The 16,795-nt window shown below is 45.3% G+C and overlaps 1 protein-coding gene across 1 annotated transcript in view; it reads right to left on the bottom strand.

Moving 5' to 3' along the window:
- The window catches only part of SORBS1 (sorbin and SH3 domain containing 1), a 122,154-nt gene that overhangs the window by 91,528 nt on the left and 13,831 nt on the right, over positions 1-16,795 (bottom strand). Inside the window, exons 5-7 of the mRNA XM_042780825.1 lie at positions 14,420-14,446; positions 14,193-14,305; positions 3,505-3,649 (exon numbers count right to left, since the gene is read on the bottom strand). Coding sequence (XP_042636759.1) covers positions 3,505-3,649; positions 14,193-14,305; positions 14,420-14,446 — 285 coding nt within the window. The remainder of the gene's footprint in view (positions 1-3,504; positions 3,650-14,192; positions 14,306-14,419; positions 14,447-16,795) is intronic.

Here is a 16,795-nt window from a genome sequence, read left to right as displayed (position 1 = left end):
TGGGATAAGCACAGCAAATGACCTTTACCTACCACAGCTGCTAAATAAAGCAGGCACGTAGATAAAAATAGAATGCTTGCCAGCGTTCTTGCCATGGATGCTCTGTCATCATTACAGAACGTCTCCATTGGCCGGGTCCCCACCCTCCACCAGAATCAGTGTGGACAAGAAGTAAACAGAGTGGCCATGGGCACGCAGAGCCAGTGAAAGCAGCACCTGTCCATCTCCTGGCATGTGGGTAGGGCACATGACTGGACAACGAGATATCCAGCTCGAGCTCAAGGCTTAGCTCTGGCAGCAACAGGCCAGACGACGGGGGCAATCACTTAACTTCTGAGCCTCAGTTTCCTTGTCTGTTCAGTCAAGGTACACAACTACACTGGTGGTCCCCAAACTCTAGTCTGCAGGCCAGTGGCAGGGCTTCCCCAGCCAGCAGAAGCAAATTTATTCCATTTAAAAGACTATGTTGTTCCCACTTCTGAGTTGTGAAATGGACTTTCTTTAATAGGATGACTTGTGATAGTAGATAGTAGCAACCGTTTTTCTTTATCAAAGTTAGAAGTCAGCAACCCTAGGGTGGTATCTACACTGTCCTGTGGACTGTGTACACAAAATCCAAGTCTGGGACCCACTGAACGCTTGCTCCCCAAGTGAGCCTCGTGGCCCAGCACCAATGGTGTGCCCCGTATGCTTGCTGAAAATGCAGACTCTCAGGGCCCACCCCAGACCTCCTGAATCCAAATCCGTAAGTTAACAAGACCCCCAGTAGCCAATGCACACTAAAGACTGAGAAAGCCTGAACAAGGGGACCCACAGGGCTCTTCCAATCCTGGGATTTTTATTCCTATCTTCCTTCTCATACCAGTCACAAGTGATCTGCTCTCAAACACATGTGGTGGGAATAATTAGGAAAAAGGGGACAGTGTTTTTCCCAACTGGAAGCATCAGGCAAGAGCTCAACGCTCCTCTGTTTAGAATAGGGGAAGCTGGGCTTGGACAGATACGAACACTGTCATGTTGTGCCCTGGGACAGTTTAAGCAAGGAGAAAAACAGTGGGGAAACTCTTTTAGGATGACTAAATTAGAATTCCAGAAGTGGAATAAAGTTATTCTTCCCTCAGGAGACTTTGCAATAGTTAAGAAATTGCCTTTATGGGTACTCTCCCCAAGGCAAACCAGAGCTGCCAGTTCGGGTACATTCCAAAGTGAAGCCAAAAAAACGCTTGACCTAAACCCCATAAACGATTAGTATTACAAAGCCTGGGCGGTGAGGCTCTTCCAGTTCCTAGATTCTTCCTGCCCTACCTCCTCAGTGAGCATATGGTTTGCTCTTTACAGGACTGTTGTTAGTTGCTGATGAGTTGGCTTCAATTCATGGTTCACAAATAATGTGCTCAGCTGCTAACCACAAAGTCAGAGGTTCAAGTCCACCCAGAGTTGGAAGAAAGGCCTGGTGACCTACTTCCAAATGATCATCTGTCGAAAACCTTGTGCAGCACAGTTCTACTCTGCCACACGCTGGGTCACCAGAGACTTGACAACAACGGCTGGTTGTTATTATTTAATTCCAAAAATCTAACACTGCCTCTTGTATCCTTTTCTGCAGGGTGTGTATTTCACTTCATAATTCTGCCTTTCAAACCCAAAGACAGAACTCAGACAAAAGAAAAAGGCAAGAGCCCAAGGGTACTTGGGTAAAAAGAGGATCCCCTTTGCTCTAAGAAGAAACAAAGAAGAACTACAGACATTTCCATGCCCAAAGCTGTCTCACTAAGTGTCATCAGGAGAACTTGGAGGATGCAGCTAACTTTGGACTTGGCATTTCTCAAGAACCACGTTGCCTCGGGAATAAATCCCATTTTTAAAGAAACTGCCCTTCCTTCTGGGAACTAATTTGCTTCTGTTTGACTGAGTTTTTTTAAAACGATGAGTCATAAAGAAGTTCATACAGAACCAAAATTGCACTTTGTCCTGGATTACGGACACTTTCTGAGTACAGATGCTCCTGCCAGTAAGGGGCAGGGAGCGCTAGAAAGAGAATGGGCTCTCACAGAGTTTAGTGTGAGAGCTGAGAGCCTTTTGTCTGCTGAAGAACACAGGTCCACGGGTGAAACTTAATATGGGGGCCACGCACAGTGAAAAGAAATGAAGCCACTAAAATAACCAAGATTTGAGTGGGGAGATTTTGAGCGAGGAAAAAAAAAAAATGTTTCATTCATCTGCTCTTCAAGTTAGAAGCCAGAAACAGAAAATTCTAATACAGAAGGCAATGAAAAATAGACTCCAGTCTTGTGCTTCTCCAGTTAATGCAGAGGGAGACATGGAGGAGGAGAGCTATGAAGCAGGCAAGGAGGCAGTCAAACAGAGGAAGCTTTGGTACTGAGCTTTGAGCTCTGCAACTTCACCGTTCCTTCAAATTCAAACTGAAAGGCCTTTTCTACACTAGGAGGCAGCTTGCAATCTTTTCATCTCACACAGCAGATGAGGTTTTGATGAGAAAGTTTATTCCTCTGTAGACTTCCAAAAAGGAAAGCTCAGCATTTAGTATCACTCTCTGGAACTTTAAAGCAGAAGGGTTAATACGATACCTTGAAGCACTTCTGCTCTGTCTCGTTCTAACATTTCTCAAGAGATGGGACAGACCAACCAGAAGAAGTCAGAGAAACTAGAGCAAACAGACACCAAAACTCAAGCAGAGCTGTCTGGGGTCACACAGTGTAGGAATAGAAACCTTGTCCCAGTGGGCGCCACTGAGTGACAGCCCAGGGCAATGAGTATTGGCAATACAGAAGGTCGTGAATCACTAAGGAAAAAGTTCAAAACCTCTGTTTCAGAGGTAGAAAAACATATTTTATATATTTTAGAAAATTTTCTATCCAAAATAAATTTTAGTCCTTAAAGGGATTATGATGTTTTCTGGAAAATGTATTATTTCAAAGAACAAAAACATTTATCACACTACTTAAAAGGCATTACTAGACCTAGATTTCCCAAGTAAAGCCTCTGATTAGAATTCTCACGGCAAGGAATTAAGAGGCACAGACTTTTCCTTTCCCTCTCTCCTTTTTTTTTTTTTTGGTGTTACCATCTGAAGAAGACACCTAAATGACACCAGCTTCCTGACTGACACCAGCTTCCTGACTGACACCTGTTACTGTTATTGTTTTCAGTTGCTGTTGCATGGATGGATTCCAACTCATGGTGACCCCATGTGTGCAGACTAGAACTGCACTCCACAAGCTTTTCAAAACTATGACCTTTCAGACACAGGTCACTTTGCCTGATTTCCAAAGTGCCTCTGGGGAGACTTGAACTGCCAACCTTTGGGTCATAGTCTAGTGCTTAACCATTTCTGCCACTCAAGGACTCCATCTGACATCAACCCGTCAGAGGCCTCCGCTTGCCTGTTGCGATCTACTGTGTGGGTTGTGGGAGTAGATAAAATGGGGAACAGGACCTCAGGGAAGTCCTCGATTTGTGAACTTTTCCCTGAAGCTCCTTTACCTCGATTGTGTTGCAAGAGCACAATGGTAGGATTGACGATTGTTGTGGAGGGATAAGCGGATGATGGCTTGCTGACTGGTGTAGAGGTTTGGGAATCCGTCCCAATACGGGAGGAAGAAACTTCATTTAGCAGAGGACTTGAACCCTGGAAAGAAAGCAAACATTGTAACTAACTGTAAATACTCAGAACCTAAAGTTAATACTTTCTAAAAAGAAAAAACTGAAAGCTAGAAGGACCTAATTATAAAAAGAAATGTAACAAGGAGACATAGCATATCATGAATTCCAGTTAGAAGTTCAATCTGGAAGGCTTATTCTCTGCTGGTATTAGTGAAGGGAGAGGGAAAGTGAGTGTTACTGGAAGTCTCAGCAGTATCATTCATTATTTTCATCTGGTAATAACCGTGGGTCAATCCAGTTACTGAAAAAGCAAATTCAAATCTAAGAATAACATGCAAAACTCATGCGAGTCCCAATGTGATCCAACAACGAGAGCTGGTTTAAACGGGAAAGTTTAGTACACTTGTGTAGAGAAACAAGAGACAACGTGAGGACAAGAAGACATCGATATGACAAGAAGGAAGAGTTAAGTCACAATGCTCTTGGAAAGCTACGGTTAGCATCAGCATCACTGAACAATTTCACTAACGCCTGCTTCTGGAATTTGGATACTATCCTGTCCTGAGGTGGTATCTTCTCACTCCAATACTGGAGTGACAGAGATCCCTATGACACATGTCCTCGTGAAAATTCTGACTTTAAAAACCTAAGGTCATCATTAAAAATACAAGTAAGGTTATTCATTATAATGCTATCATCTGTGATGGGAATAACATTAATATTTTTAAACAAATGAAAAGATGACCTTGAAGTGTAACAAGGATATTTAGACATGTTCCTCTACAATATCTGTAAGTTTTGCAAACTTTCTATTCTGGAATTTGTAGACCCTAAAAAACCAGGATGTCATTCTCAAAGGGTTTTAAGACCAAGACTCTGATAGTTACGTTGAGGTGATCATCATGGCCCATTAGAGGTCTACCACACTGTAAGGGAATCCCTGGTGCCAACAGTCAATGTCCTCAGCTGCTAACCAAAGAGTTGGTGGCTCGAGCCACCCTCAGGGACCTTAGAAAAAAGGCCTGGTAATCTACTTCCAAGAAATCAGCCTTGGAAACCCTGTGCAGCAGGGACAAGGGCCATTCGTCCCCTTTTTCCTGCTCCCCTGTACCTAGCCCAATGCCCACAGACAGCAAGCACTCGGTAAACATCACTTGAATGGCAGGAACCTTCTGTCTGCAAAGGTGTGTCTGAGCAACTTTTGACGCAAGAGAACACTGGCCTAACCAAAGACGTATCATGAGTGTCAGCACCTAGGATAGCTCCTGACACAAAGTAGGGGCTTAGCGAATGCTAGCTTGGTCAACCCACCCCCTTGGAAAGCTCCCTAAACAGCCACAGCTGTTAGTTTGGAAAGGCAGCTCAGTTTATTGGATGAAACTTTTTCCCAAGACTTGAGAGGCTCAGTGTGATCTTGTACAAATATACCTCATCCTGATTGCTTAATTTGTACAATGGAAAATAATTACACTCTTCCTAATTCACTACCTAAGTGACATAAAAGATAAATGACATAACAGTGAAAACTCTGCCAGAGTGCACACCAAAACACAAAATACCAGGAACACAGCTCTGTGAGGTACAAATGTCCACTGAGATGTCTGCATGGATCGTGGGAGCATTAGCATTGTAAAAATTTCCTCTATGACGTGTGCCTCCTGGTACATCATGAAAATGGCTATTGACTAAAAGAAGTCAGACCAATCAACATGAATTCCATTCTTCCCTCCTCCTCTCAAACAGCTGCAGGAGCAGATACCACTCATGGCTCAGACACCATCCACTGGGGCTCCTACTCTTCCTAATAATTCTCATTCAGTGGAGAACCCCAGCAGGTTCCTTTTTCACCTCTTTCTCTATTTCTTGAGGTCCAACTAGAAGTTACCAGGCCAAATGAAGTTTTCCTGAGATGTCTATACCAAACTAATTCGAGAAACTGGGGACATTGTCCTGGTACCATTTTATGATGTAACTAAAAAAAAAACCAAACTCACTGCTGTCAAGTTGATTACAACTCATAGCAACCCCTCCTTGGGTTTCCAAGTCAGTATCTCTACAGAAGTAAATTGCCCAGCCTTCCTTCTGAGGAGTGGCTGGTGGGTGTGAACCACCAGCCTTCCGGTTAGCAGTCAAATGCCTTAGGCACTAAGCCACCAGAGCTCCCTTATATGATATACCTGAAACAAACCCAATATGAAAGCCTAGATCTAAGCACATGATAAATTACAGGGTAGAGACCAAAGCTATTCACAACAGTCATTGTTGTTATGTGCCATCAAGTCAGACTTGACTCATAGTGACCCCTCCTTGGGTTGCCGAGGCAGTATCACTACAGAAGTAGATTGCCCATAGTAGACTAGTGTATTAAAACTAAGAGTCACTTTACATGCTATGCCACAGAAACCCATTCCATGCCAAAGGCAAGCATACTTGCACTCTACAAAACAAGACTGGGCTTCCAGATTCACCCCTAAGTTGAGCTAAGGGGTAGAGGAGATCTCGGCAGAGGTCAGTCAGTGCAGGAGAGACCAATTGAGAATTTTTCTCCAATAGGGCTAAGCACGCAGCTTGATGGAAATCAAGCCCATAGGCCATGTCTGGCCTGGTTCTGACTAAACAGCACTATGGTGCATCTAGAAATCTGAGAAGAGGCCCTAGCCGAAGCGCAGCAGCTTCCAGCTCTGGTTTGCCTGATACCTTAGTGCAATTTCTCTGACAAGCCAAAGGAAGTTTCCTTCCTGCTTTCTGCATGGCCAGCTTCAGCTTAGCAAGCTATCTGAGCCAGTTTAATAAGGTAAGTCTCTTTGCTCGAAGGGATGTCAGTAAATGCTTAATCACATAGTTACATGACCTGCTAGACCACGATTTCTCAAAATGTGGTTTGCGGATCCCCAGCATCAGAATCTCCCAGGGTGCCTGTTACCCAGTCAGAGTTCTCAGTCTCCCCACCAGAACCTTGCAATCAGAACCTCTGGGAGTAGAACCCAGGAGTCAACAATTCACGAGCCTCCCTGCTGCTCACTGAGCTTGAGAACCTACTTGACCCCCAACTCTTTGAGAGCAGAGGCCGTGACCTGTTCACAGCTGCACCCACCACACCCCACAGAACCCAGAACAAGGTAGGAACTCAGTGATTAATTGCTAATGAGCCAGTTATTTACTTTTGATTGGCTCTAGCCCCTCACTTCCTATGACAAGTCCACAGCAACATAGCCTCTTAGCTCCAACAATGGCTGCTAATACTTACTGGGCACTGCCTCTGTGCCAAGCACTGTGCCAGGAACTTTTACATGCTTGATCCCACTGGGCCTCACAGTCGTGTGAGCTGATCCATGGACCCTACTTTATGACTACCGTTGATGTTCTTTCAGGTTCTCTCACTTCCCCGGGTTCTTCAGCCTTAGCTTTTTCTCTAACACAGTTTGCCTGTGACAGGGACTCATCTCCCACAGGATGAGACCTGAGGTATCAGAGCCCTTACTTTCCATGACCACTAGTCTACTGTTTTCCTACTAGGCCCCTGAAAGCCACTATTCAACGTCCCAACAATTTTCTACCTCTTTAGGAAATGGTCCTAATGTTTGTACAAGGAGTTTCCCTCGATAAACTCAACTCAACTCCTGCCTTGTTTTGCTTTTACTTTTTACCTAGTCTCTCATTTCTGTATATAAAAGAGAGCTTGTTTACTCATTAAATCAACAACAGAATGAATCTTTTCCTCCCCTACGATCTCTCTGCTCCCTGGTGGATAACCCTCGTTATTCATTACCACACCTGCCATTGACTTTTTCACATAATTCTTCAGCTTTTCTGAGCTTTCAACATCACATCTGCCTTGCCTGTAAAGATGTAACTTCATAGCTGAAGTGAAGGCAACAGATGCTGTTTGCTCTGAGGGAAAACAAAGTTCTTTCAGGAAGATGCGCATTCCAAACAGGACAGAGGAGGAGAGGTACTTGAGAGATCCACAAACCACCGTGAGAGAGCCACGGCACACACACGGGAAGCATGCACTTGAGTGAGAGCAAACACAGTTCCAGTCATCACGCAAGTCATAGCGGCAGCCAGCGCTCAGTTCCTCATGACTTAGTATTCGAGTGAGAAAGGGGTATTTTACTGCTGGGAGCAGACGTTCAGGAAAACCGTGAGGAGGGGATTCCGGCAAGCTTACGGTACTTGAAACAGCTCCCTTGAGGTCAGGCTCCAAGACTCTGTGGAGGTCCTCCGGGATTGGGGGAACCAGTGGAGGTGGTGGTGAGAAGGATGGTGAAGTCTGGCTAACAGGGGGAAAGGAGCCAGAGGCACTGGCTGGCTGGCTGTGGTGGGGGCGCCTCTGCAGATGAGGGGGAATGAAATCATCTAGTGTCGGCAAGGTCAGAGGTGAGCTGGCAGGGGCGGTCGCCGGGAATGTGGGAGTGCGGCCAAGTGGCCCCAGAGATGCTGGAGGTCTGGTAGTGCCTTCTTGCCCTCTGTCAGTATTAACCAGGTAGAGAGGGACTACTATTATCTCAGGCTGGGCTGGGCTGGAGGAAGTGGCATCCTGTAGGAAATAAGGGGGTTGTTACGCAAAGGGGTACAGCAGAGAAGGAATTCCATATTTAAACAGTTGAGGGTGGACATGCAATGATGTACTCTGAGAAATATTTAATCGGTGCCCTTTCCTCATAGTGCATGAGACAGCCGGTGCTAGCCAGCTGGCCTCCCGATACTCTGTGACACAGAGGGAACCCCATCCAAGTTCACTTTCCATCCAGTTTTGAATCCCTTTAACACTTAATGAGAGAGAAAGAGAGAGAACGGCAGAACAGGCAAGCAGGCTGTGTTTAACCCCACAAAACCGCTTGCAGAGCCTGGAAGCTTGGAGGCAAATACAATTACTTTGGCATCTTGCTATAAAACAGAAACACACCATACCTCACCGTATTAATAGTCCACGGATTCCACACTCTGGCATACTTACACATTTATGGACAAGAGAGAGAGGGAGACAGAGAGAGGACTGTGCTGAGGTGTTCAGAGAGAATTGGGGATTCAAGCTGCAGCAGTATTCATGAGGAGAGGGAGGGTAGGGCAGCCCAGAAAACAGATGAGCTGTGCTCATCGGTTTACAAAGAGGTGGTGTAGAAGACACACAAACATTCCTAGTTCTTGCCTTGGCTGGATAACACGGCTGCAAAAGGTAAGGCTCTTTTCTCTTCCGGTTTTCGGGATCAGAGGTAACCTGGGGGCCTAGTACAGGTGGTCTCACTGCGTCTGGGAACGAAGCCTGAGTCCCCAGGGAAGAACTCTCACCCTGGTTCACAGCATCTTTATGGATGTCAGAGGATAGCTTGGGAGGGTCAGGAGGAGTGAAGGGTGGCTTTCCCGTGCCGGCTGTGCAGGAGACAAGGCTGGGAGCCGGTGCTCGAGTGCCTGAAGCGTCCCAGGGAGTGCCTTTGGCTGGGTCGCGTGCAACACGAGAGGTGCTTTCCGATGCCGGGCAAATGTTATTGGATAAACAAGGTACATATAAGCTGCTGACCTTTTTATTCCCAACTGCCTTATGACGTGGATTAGAGCTCACATTCTGACCATAAATCGTCCTGGTGGCTGCATGGTGCTGCTGGGGCTGAGATAAAGCACTGGGGACCGTGGGACCCAGAAGCCGGGGACCGGGACACACTGCATCTTTGGGAACTGATCTGGCAGCCAGGGGGCGAGAGATGGGCTGGGGCCGTGAGAGGGCCTGCTGGCTGGGGGTGCTAGGTGGGGTGTAAGGCCTTGGCGAGCTCAGGTAGAGGGAGTCTTTGGAGGTAGAGCAGAGGGTGGGGCACAGCCATGCAAAGCGATTCTCTTGAGGGAGAGGAGGTCGTGGGGGAGAGAGAACCTTTAGTATTGTTTTCACGACATGACACCAAAGCAGGGGAAAAGAGAAAGAGGAGGGGAAATGGGAAGAAGGATGACAATTAGAAACAGCCGCAAAATATGGTTTGAAGAAAAAGCAATACTTAACATGTCGTTAAGCAAATTCTCAATTTAGTCCTCACAGCCTCTATATTTCATTATGAGTAAAGCCAAGTGGCCAAGCACTTAACTGTACTCACCTGTGGATGGGTAGGCGTGACACGCCTTTGTATCAAAGGAGGCTGAGCATAGTCTATGAGATGCCATTCACTACATCGATTTTGACACCAATCCCAACTAGAAGGCAGTGAGTTTTTTCTTTCTTTCTTTTTTTTTTTTTCCCCTCACTGAACAGGGATGTCAAAGGAACTAAAACATCAGTGGGAAAAGCCCCAAAGGCCCCAATTCCCTCTCATATCTCCTTTCCTTGAATACTTTTTTTTTTTTCCAAAGCCTTTGACTTTCAATGTTTAAGTTCACGCTCCCTTTACTTGCTGTTTCTATAAACCTAAAATTACTCTGAAAAATAAAGTTTATTTCATTTTTTTTTAAAGTTTAAGTTCACTGAAACTCTTTCGAGTGTCTTTCTTTTCTTTGAGGGAACAAGAATTGGAAGAATGTCCTCATTTGTGTTCCCAGCAGCTCTTCCAGCCGGTTGATTCCAGTTCAACCCCTGCTGAGAATTTGCATGTCCACCCAGATCCACTGAATCAGAATCTACATTTGAACAAGATCCCCAGTGATTCTTATGGACCCTCAGATGAGTCTCATGGGGATCATGTTCAACTGCAGACTCTGACTCACTATATCCCGGGTGGATGTGCAAATTCCCAGCAGGGGTTGAACCGGAATTAACCAGTTTGAGGCTCTTGGTTCACAGGAGACAGATGTCTTAATAGAATCACTGAGATCTAGCAATGAGTTCCATAAGCATAACAAATTGAAGCTCGCCAAGAAGAAAAGGCTAAGGATTTCCAATCCACATGTGCTATTTTCTCAGGGGAAACAATATGATGGAACTAATTATTACAAGGAAGACAGGCATGAGATTCAAAGCATGTAGTCTTCCATTTCAAATGCACACAAAAAAGGGACCAGGTAATGAAGCATTTGATTGCCTGGTTTATAAAATGCCAGCCCCATCCTCATTCCCTCCCAGCCCACTATCAAACACAGACAATCCTAGTTTTGGGGCAATCAGCCCAGGACTCATGGCATAAACCTATAGCTCTGGCTACAGGTTCATAGCTAGAAAGTTGTACTTTCACATCTCGTTCCCCCTCCTTCAGCACAGCTCCTAGCTCCTTCTTGGGTCTCAGTGGGGCAGAGGGTCTGGAAATGGGATGAATCTCATTTCAATGAGAACCATTTACCACCCTGTGGCTCAAGGGGGAATCATACTATGGAATGAGGAAAGTTCATTTTCCTAAATTTTTTTCATTGGCCCCTATCTTTAAAGATATTCTAGTACTGGAAGAAAACCAGAACCTTCCTCCAAAATGCACAGTGAGGTATATTAGAGCTAGGTCAACATCTGGTCAACGAATCGTGACCAAAAATAGGGAGTTGGAGGGTGTGGGTCTGGTCTTCGTTTTGGTTTGGTTTGTTGGAGTATAGGTGGCCATTCAAATTTGGGGATGTTAGGGGAAGGGATGTTAGAAAGGGTGAATAAATAGGTGAGAAGTGAAAAAGTTCTGTGAGTCTGGATTAGAGTATCAACCGAGAAATAGAAAATAATCTGTCCTTTAACAAACTCAGTTTTCAAATTGCAAAGAACCTCAGTGGAGAAGAGCTATTTGGGTAATTCCAGGGTCACCTGATGCCTACGTTCTACCAGGTGGCCATGATGGTTCCAGGAGACTGCAGCTACATGGACCAACCAAAAAATATAAGATAAGCAGCTCCTCTCCATCAGTCAGCAAGAGTAAACCCTTTTGGATGAACTTACTTGGTCTCATTCAACTTGTGCTGGAGATAGGGGCATGCTTACTGACTAAATGATGCTCTCTAGATTGCTACACACATGAGGACAGGGACTTCTGGGTAAACTGATAAGGGCTACTAAGGATGTAAGGGAAAGACTATTTTGATTTGGGCATAGATTTACTTTTACTTAGAGCTCAAGTAACCCATATGCAATTCTTTCTTGTCCAAAGATAGAAATCCATTTCAGTGAGTATTTAACTTAATTTGACTGTGGCCATATATGGTGGCTGGGCTGTATTACATCAGGCCACAAGCCTTTCCAGGGCTCTGACCCTCAGAGAGGACACTTCCCCCAGAGTGTTGACAATGCACTTAGAGCCAAAAGGTCTTCCTGTCCTGGGCTTCTTCTGGCCCTAAAGAAGGAGGTGTGTGTGTGTGGGGGGGGGGGGGTTGCTATAGTGACTTTACATGGAAAGAACTACTTTTTGTTTTATTTTAAACATTGTTGGAACCCAGAGACAGTTTGCATCCCTGTCCAGCTGGCTGTAATGGAATTCCATTTATCTCTTTAGAAACTGAGCCAGTGAAAAATGGGCTGCTTAGAGAATGTGTTCATAGTTTATACAGTTCCAGAAACCACCAATCTCCTCCACCTCTGCAGGGGACCATGATGGTGGTGATGACAGAGAGAGAGATGCAGGGGACCATGATGGTGGTGATGACAGAGAGAGAGAGACGCCCTGGTTCCCTGTTATTGGGCAGGGAGAAGATGGCAGCAGGTCCAGGGTGGCAGAAGGAAAGCCTATAGGAGCATTAGGAGACAGAACTGATGTTAGGCCTGTAGGGTCTGAGAACTTCTTCACCTGAAACCAACCCAGGATGGTCACTAGCCCAACCCCTTAGGCTCTGCCTGAGCTGGTACACACTCACAACTCTGGCAATGGCTAGACAGACAAGTCACTTTTGAATTAAGAAAGAAGTAATTGAAGAGGTAATGCATGACTTCAAGGTTCTTGAAATTTGGATGGCCAATTTTAAATTGCATATGCAGAAGAGCACCTTTCTATATAGGGAATTTACCAGGTTCCCCTTAAGGGAAAATTCTTGGATAGTGACAGATAATGAGAAAACAAGATGTTTGTAGGCGATACTACAGGATGCTTATCCTTATTAGGCCATAAATTCCGTGAGGGCAGTGTTTAACACAGGGATCTGAACACAACAGATGCTCAACACATATGGTTCAATAAACCTATTTTAAAAGGCTTAAGGAATTTTCATTTACTTCACATGCTTTGAAAATTACCTCTTCAGAAGAGCTGTTTAAGAAGCCAAAGGAGTTACCCTTTGGGCTAAGTCACTGATAGTGGAAGAAAGGCTGCACTTCTACATTTGCTTTGGATTAATCAGCACTGTTTTCTAATCTGGATGTAGCCAACTGCATCAGTTCTTGAGATGACTGAAAAGGATGGCCACAGGCAACACATTTTTGCAACCCATTCCCCTAGAGCATCGGCAATGCATTTAGAGCCACAGGTCTAAAGGTTTAGAAGTGGAAAAACCATGATGAGTTATTTGTTGGACAACTGACCTCCCAAGTGCCCATGTCTGATGAGGACTTTAGGAGGCTGGACACATTCCTGGCTCTGGTTCTAACCAGTGGTTCTGAATGCACTGGGCTGTTTCTAAGGGAGACAAGCTATGGCAGATAGCAGAAAGGCTGAACAGTGCTGCTCAAACCCATGGCAGATGATTTAACAACCAGCTCTAAGCTTGGAAAGACAGGGTGTTCCCTATCTATAGGGACCAGTGCAATTCTATGTTCTCAACAGCAGGAGCCAGATGGTCATCCCAGCGGAGGCGGCGGGCACTGAGGAAGGACACTGGGAATTTCCGCTCCTTGTGAGCCTAGGAGCACATTTATAGCAGGAAGGAACAGGGCAGTGGACACACAAGGAACACATTTCTGCAACCGTTTTTGAGCAGCACAGCTTCCTTTCAGAGACAGGACTTCTCCAGTCCATGGATGTGGCTTCTCTATGTAAAATCATTTCTCATGTATCACCTGAATCTAAAGCAGGGTCTATCCCTTTCATCAAAGTGGCAAAGAAGCAAGCATGGTGGTGGTGGTGGTGGGTGGCGAAGAGCAGGAAAACAGCTGAGGGAAAAGACTTAAGGAAAAATGATCCTTCCTCTATGTTTTGCAATTCCAGTGTATTTTCTTTTCTAGGGTAGAACAAGAGCTATTTAAACTCGACTGTATTGCCATTCCAGCATCAACCCGCCTACTCCTCAACCACTGAATTCAGGGTCTGGGCCGAGCTGCCTGATCTTAATCTGTAAGGATACAGTTGCTGGAACTCTTATGGCCCCAACTCCAGACAATTAATGGAATAAACACAGCAGGGCACTCTTCTCTTAACCATTACATGCTCAAGAGTTAAACAGCAACAGCAAAACAGGCTCCGGCCTTCTCGCCACTTATTCAGGCTAAATGGCTTCTCTCTTGCAGAGTATTTTCACATTAGTATCAAGCCTAGAAGCATCAAGCCTACTTCAAATACACTAGTGCACATCTTATGTCCCTGTTGCCCTGGACCCAACTTTTCCCAACTCTTGTTTTCCAGGATTGATCAAAACCTTGACTCAGAACCCATTCTGTTAACCCAGTTGTTGGGAGCAGGAAGTCACAAGTCTAAACTTAAAAAAGAACAGGTACCTCTCACCAGTCCCCACCCCACCCCTGGGCAAATGCCTACCTGGGGCTTGTCGGAAGGAAGGTTGGGATGCACACTTCTGTAGCCCTTGGCAGCGAGTGAAGAGGGTTGGGCGTTTCCATTGGCATCAGCATTGGAAGAAAGCCTCCACTCATCTATGAAAAAAACAAAAACCTTTCACTTCCAGGAACACTCACTCCCTGGTTCCCCTCTAATTCAGGGGTCCCTGATAAGAGGCAAGGACAGAAAGAATGCAAGAGACACCATACCTGCTGAGGAATTCTCTGGCTCCAGACCTACGTGTGGTGCTGAAAATAATGAAAACAAGAAGAAAAGAGGAAAAACAGCAATGGTTACATTTGCAGGAAACAAGCATGCGCTGCGCAGAAGGACGGAAACCCAGTACCCCGTTGTCTGACACAAAACACCCTCAGTCACGATGGCCTAATTACCATAGGAACCCACTCTAAACCATGATGTGCTCACAGGCGCTGACCTTTGAAAGCACAAGGCTCACATTCACAGTAATGAAGAAACAATTGTTCCTTGACATTCTTATTTTACAGACAAAAAGGCAACAGAATGCTCTGCTGCCCAGTGCTTACTCTCATTCCGCTTCAAGCCTCACGGGGGTGCAGAATGACCTCTCCTGATCAGTAGGCCAGGCGAGCTCACGGACCCGGGAGAGGGAGACGTGGACAAGCACCCTGCCCAGGGGTGTTAGTGCCGGGCCAGGGGCAGAACATGATTTAAGCCCAGAGGCATCTGCTGTGATAACGGATTTTTTTTTCCTCCCTGCCTGCTTCTTTTCTTTCCATTACATGAGCCATGAAAGCACTCCAAAATCTAATCAGCCGTCCGGAGTTTTCAACACACTGTAAGGCACCTTTGTCTTCTTCCATCTGGCAACCCCCTTGTCCTCCCAGCCATTGCTCAGTGCACTGCAGGGTCCCTAAACCTCTCCTAATTTCACCCTATCTGGTGCCATCAGGCTGTATGGCACAGTGCTTATGAGCACAGCTGGGGAGGCAGCCAGACCTGGATTCAACTCCTAGCTCCATCCCTACAGCTCTGTGACCCTGGGTGAGTTATGAGCCTGTTTCCCCATCTATAGAATGGGGATAATGGTATGTCTGATTCATAAAGGTTGCTATAAAGACTCAACAATGTATGTACTCAGCAGAGTTCAGTAAACATTTACTATTTATTGCCATCCTCTGCGTCATCTTTTATCTCTGCTCTATCCTCCATCTAGCAAACTGTCTGTAAAGGGCCAGACAGTAGATATGTCAGGCTTTGTGGGCCATACAGTCCAGGTGGCAACTATTCAACTCTGCCATCATAGTGCAAAGCAGCCATGGACAAGCATGCCGTGTTCCAATAAACTTTACTAACGACACTGAAATTTGAATTCCGTATCATGCAGCATAAAATAGTTTTCTTCTTTTGATTTTTTTCTAACCACTTAAAAATGTTAAAACTATTCTTACCTCACGGGCTGTACAAAAACAGGCGTGGGTCAGGTTTGGCACACAGGTCATAGTTTGCCCACTGTTGATCTAATGTGACAACGTGACACCTTTGTTACAGGAAAACCTTCACTCTCTAGTTTGCACAGGGAGGGAGTGTCTCTCAACAACTTCAATTTCCAGACTGGCTAAGGATTCACCCCTTAAGCATCAAAAACATTTTTCTCTAAAATTGCAACAAGGTTGAATGAAAAACTTTCTTCTTACCTATTCTCCCTGAGATGCTGAGCTTAGTGGGGCCTTCTAGGTGACACACCAAGTGCATTATTAACAGCCATGACCGCACTGATGACTCCAGGCGCTGGTATGTCATGAGGGGTCACTAGCCCCTGTACTACATGGCCCCAGACTGCTGGGACTTCCCTCCCCTGCATCTATCACTTTTTACTGCCTCATCTTCCTAAGTTACTTCTAGTCCACCAGAACGTCTGTCAAGTCATTCGATCAAATATTACATTAGTGTATAAACTAAATAGCATTTGGCTTTGAGTGAGTCTATTCAATAATGTGAGCTTTGTACATGGATTTGGGGGCATGTTATTTTGCACACCTTTTGATGTTCAACTGCACTCTACTGAGGTGACTATCAAACAGATGTGTCATGGAAAATTGAGATGTGACTGTCTATCCAAACCTCTAGGTATCATAAAGGCACTATCACTTTGGCATCAGACTTCCTAGTTTGAGTCCTGACTTTGTCTTACTAACTACATACCCTGTAACAAATGACTGCCTCACTGTCAACTGGAGATAACATCCACCTTTTTTGAGTCATAAGGACTCAATGAAAGTATCTAACAAAAAGCATATGCTTAAAAAAATCAGAATCCAAATCATTAGGAAGAAAACTTTCCCTAGACATAGAAATAAAGTAGAAATTGCTAACCTCTGACAGCTGATAAACAGCTTCAAGAATATTATATCCTTGGGAATGGACCCACTTTTTCTTCCCATTCTAAGTCTTTAAAGCTGTTCCCTTACCACCATTACCAATATAAGGTAGTTGTTGTTGTTATGTGCCGTTGAGTCGGACCCAACTCATAGCAACCCCTCCTTGGGTTTCCGAGGCAGTATCACTACAGAAGTAGATTGCCCCATCTTCCTTCTGAGGAGTGG

Source organism: Orycteropus afer, unplaced genomic scaffold, assembly GCF_000298275.1.
Source record: "Orycteropus afer afer isolate SDZICR_OR568_19922 unplaced genomic scaffold, OryAfe1.0 scaffold00064, whole genome shotgun sequence".
NCBI lineage: Eukaryota > Metazoa > Chordata > Mammalia > Tubulidentata > Orycteropodidae > Orycteropus > Orycteropus afer.
This window is presented reverse-complemented; position numbering and strand designations above follow the sequence as displayed.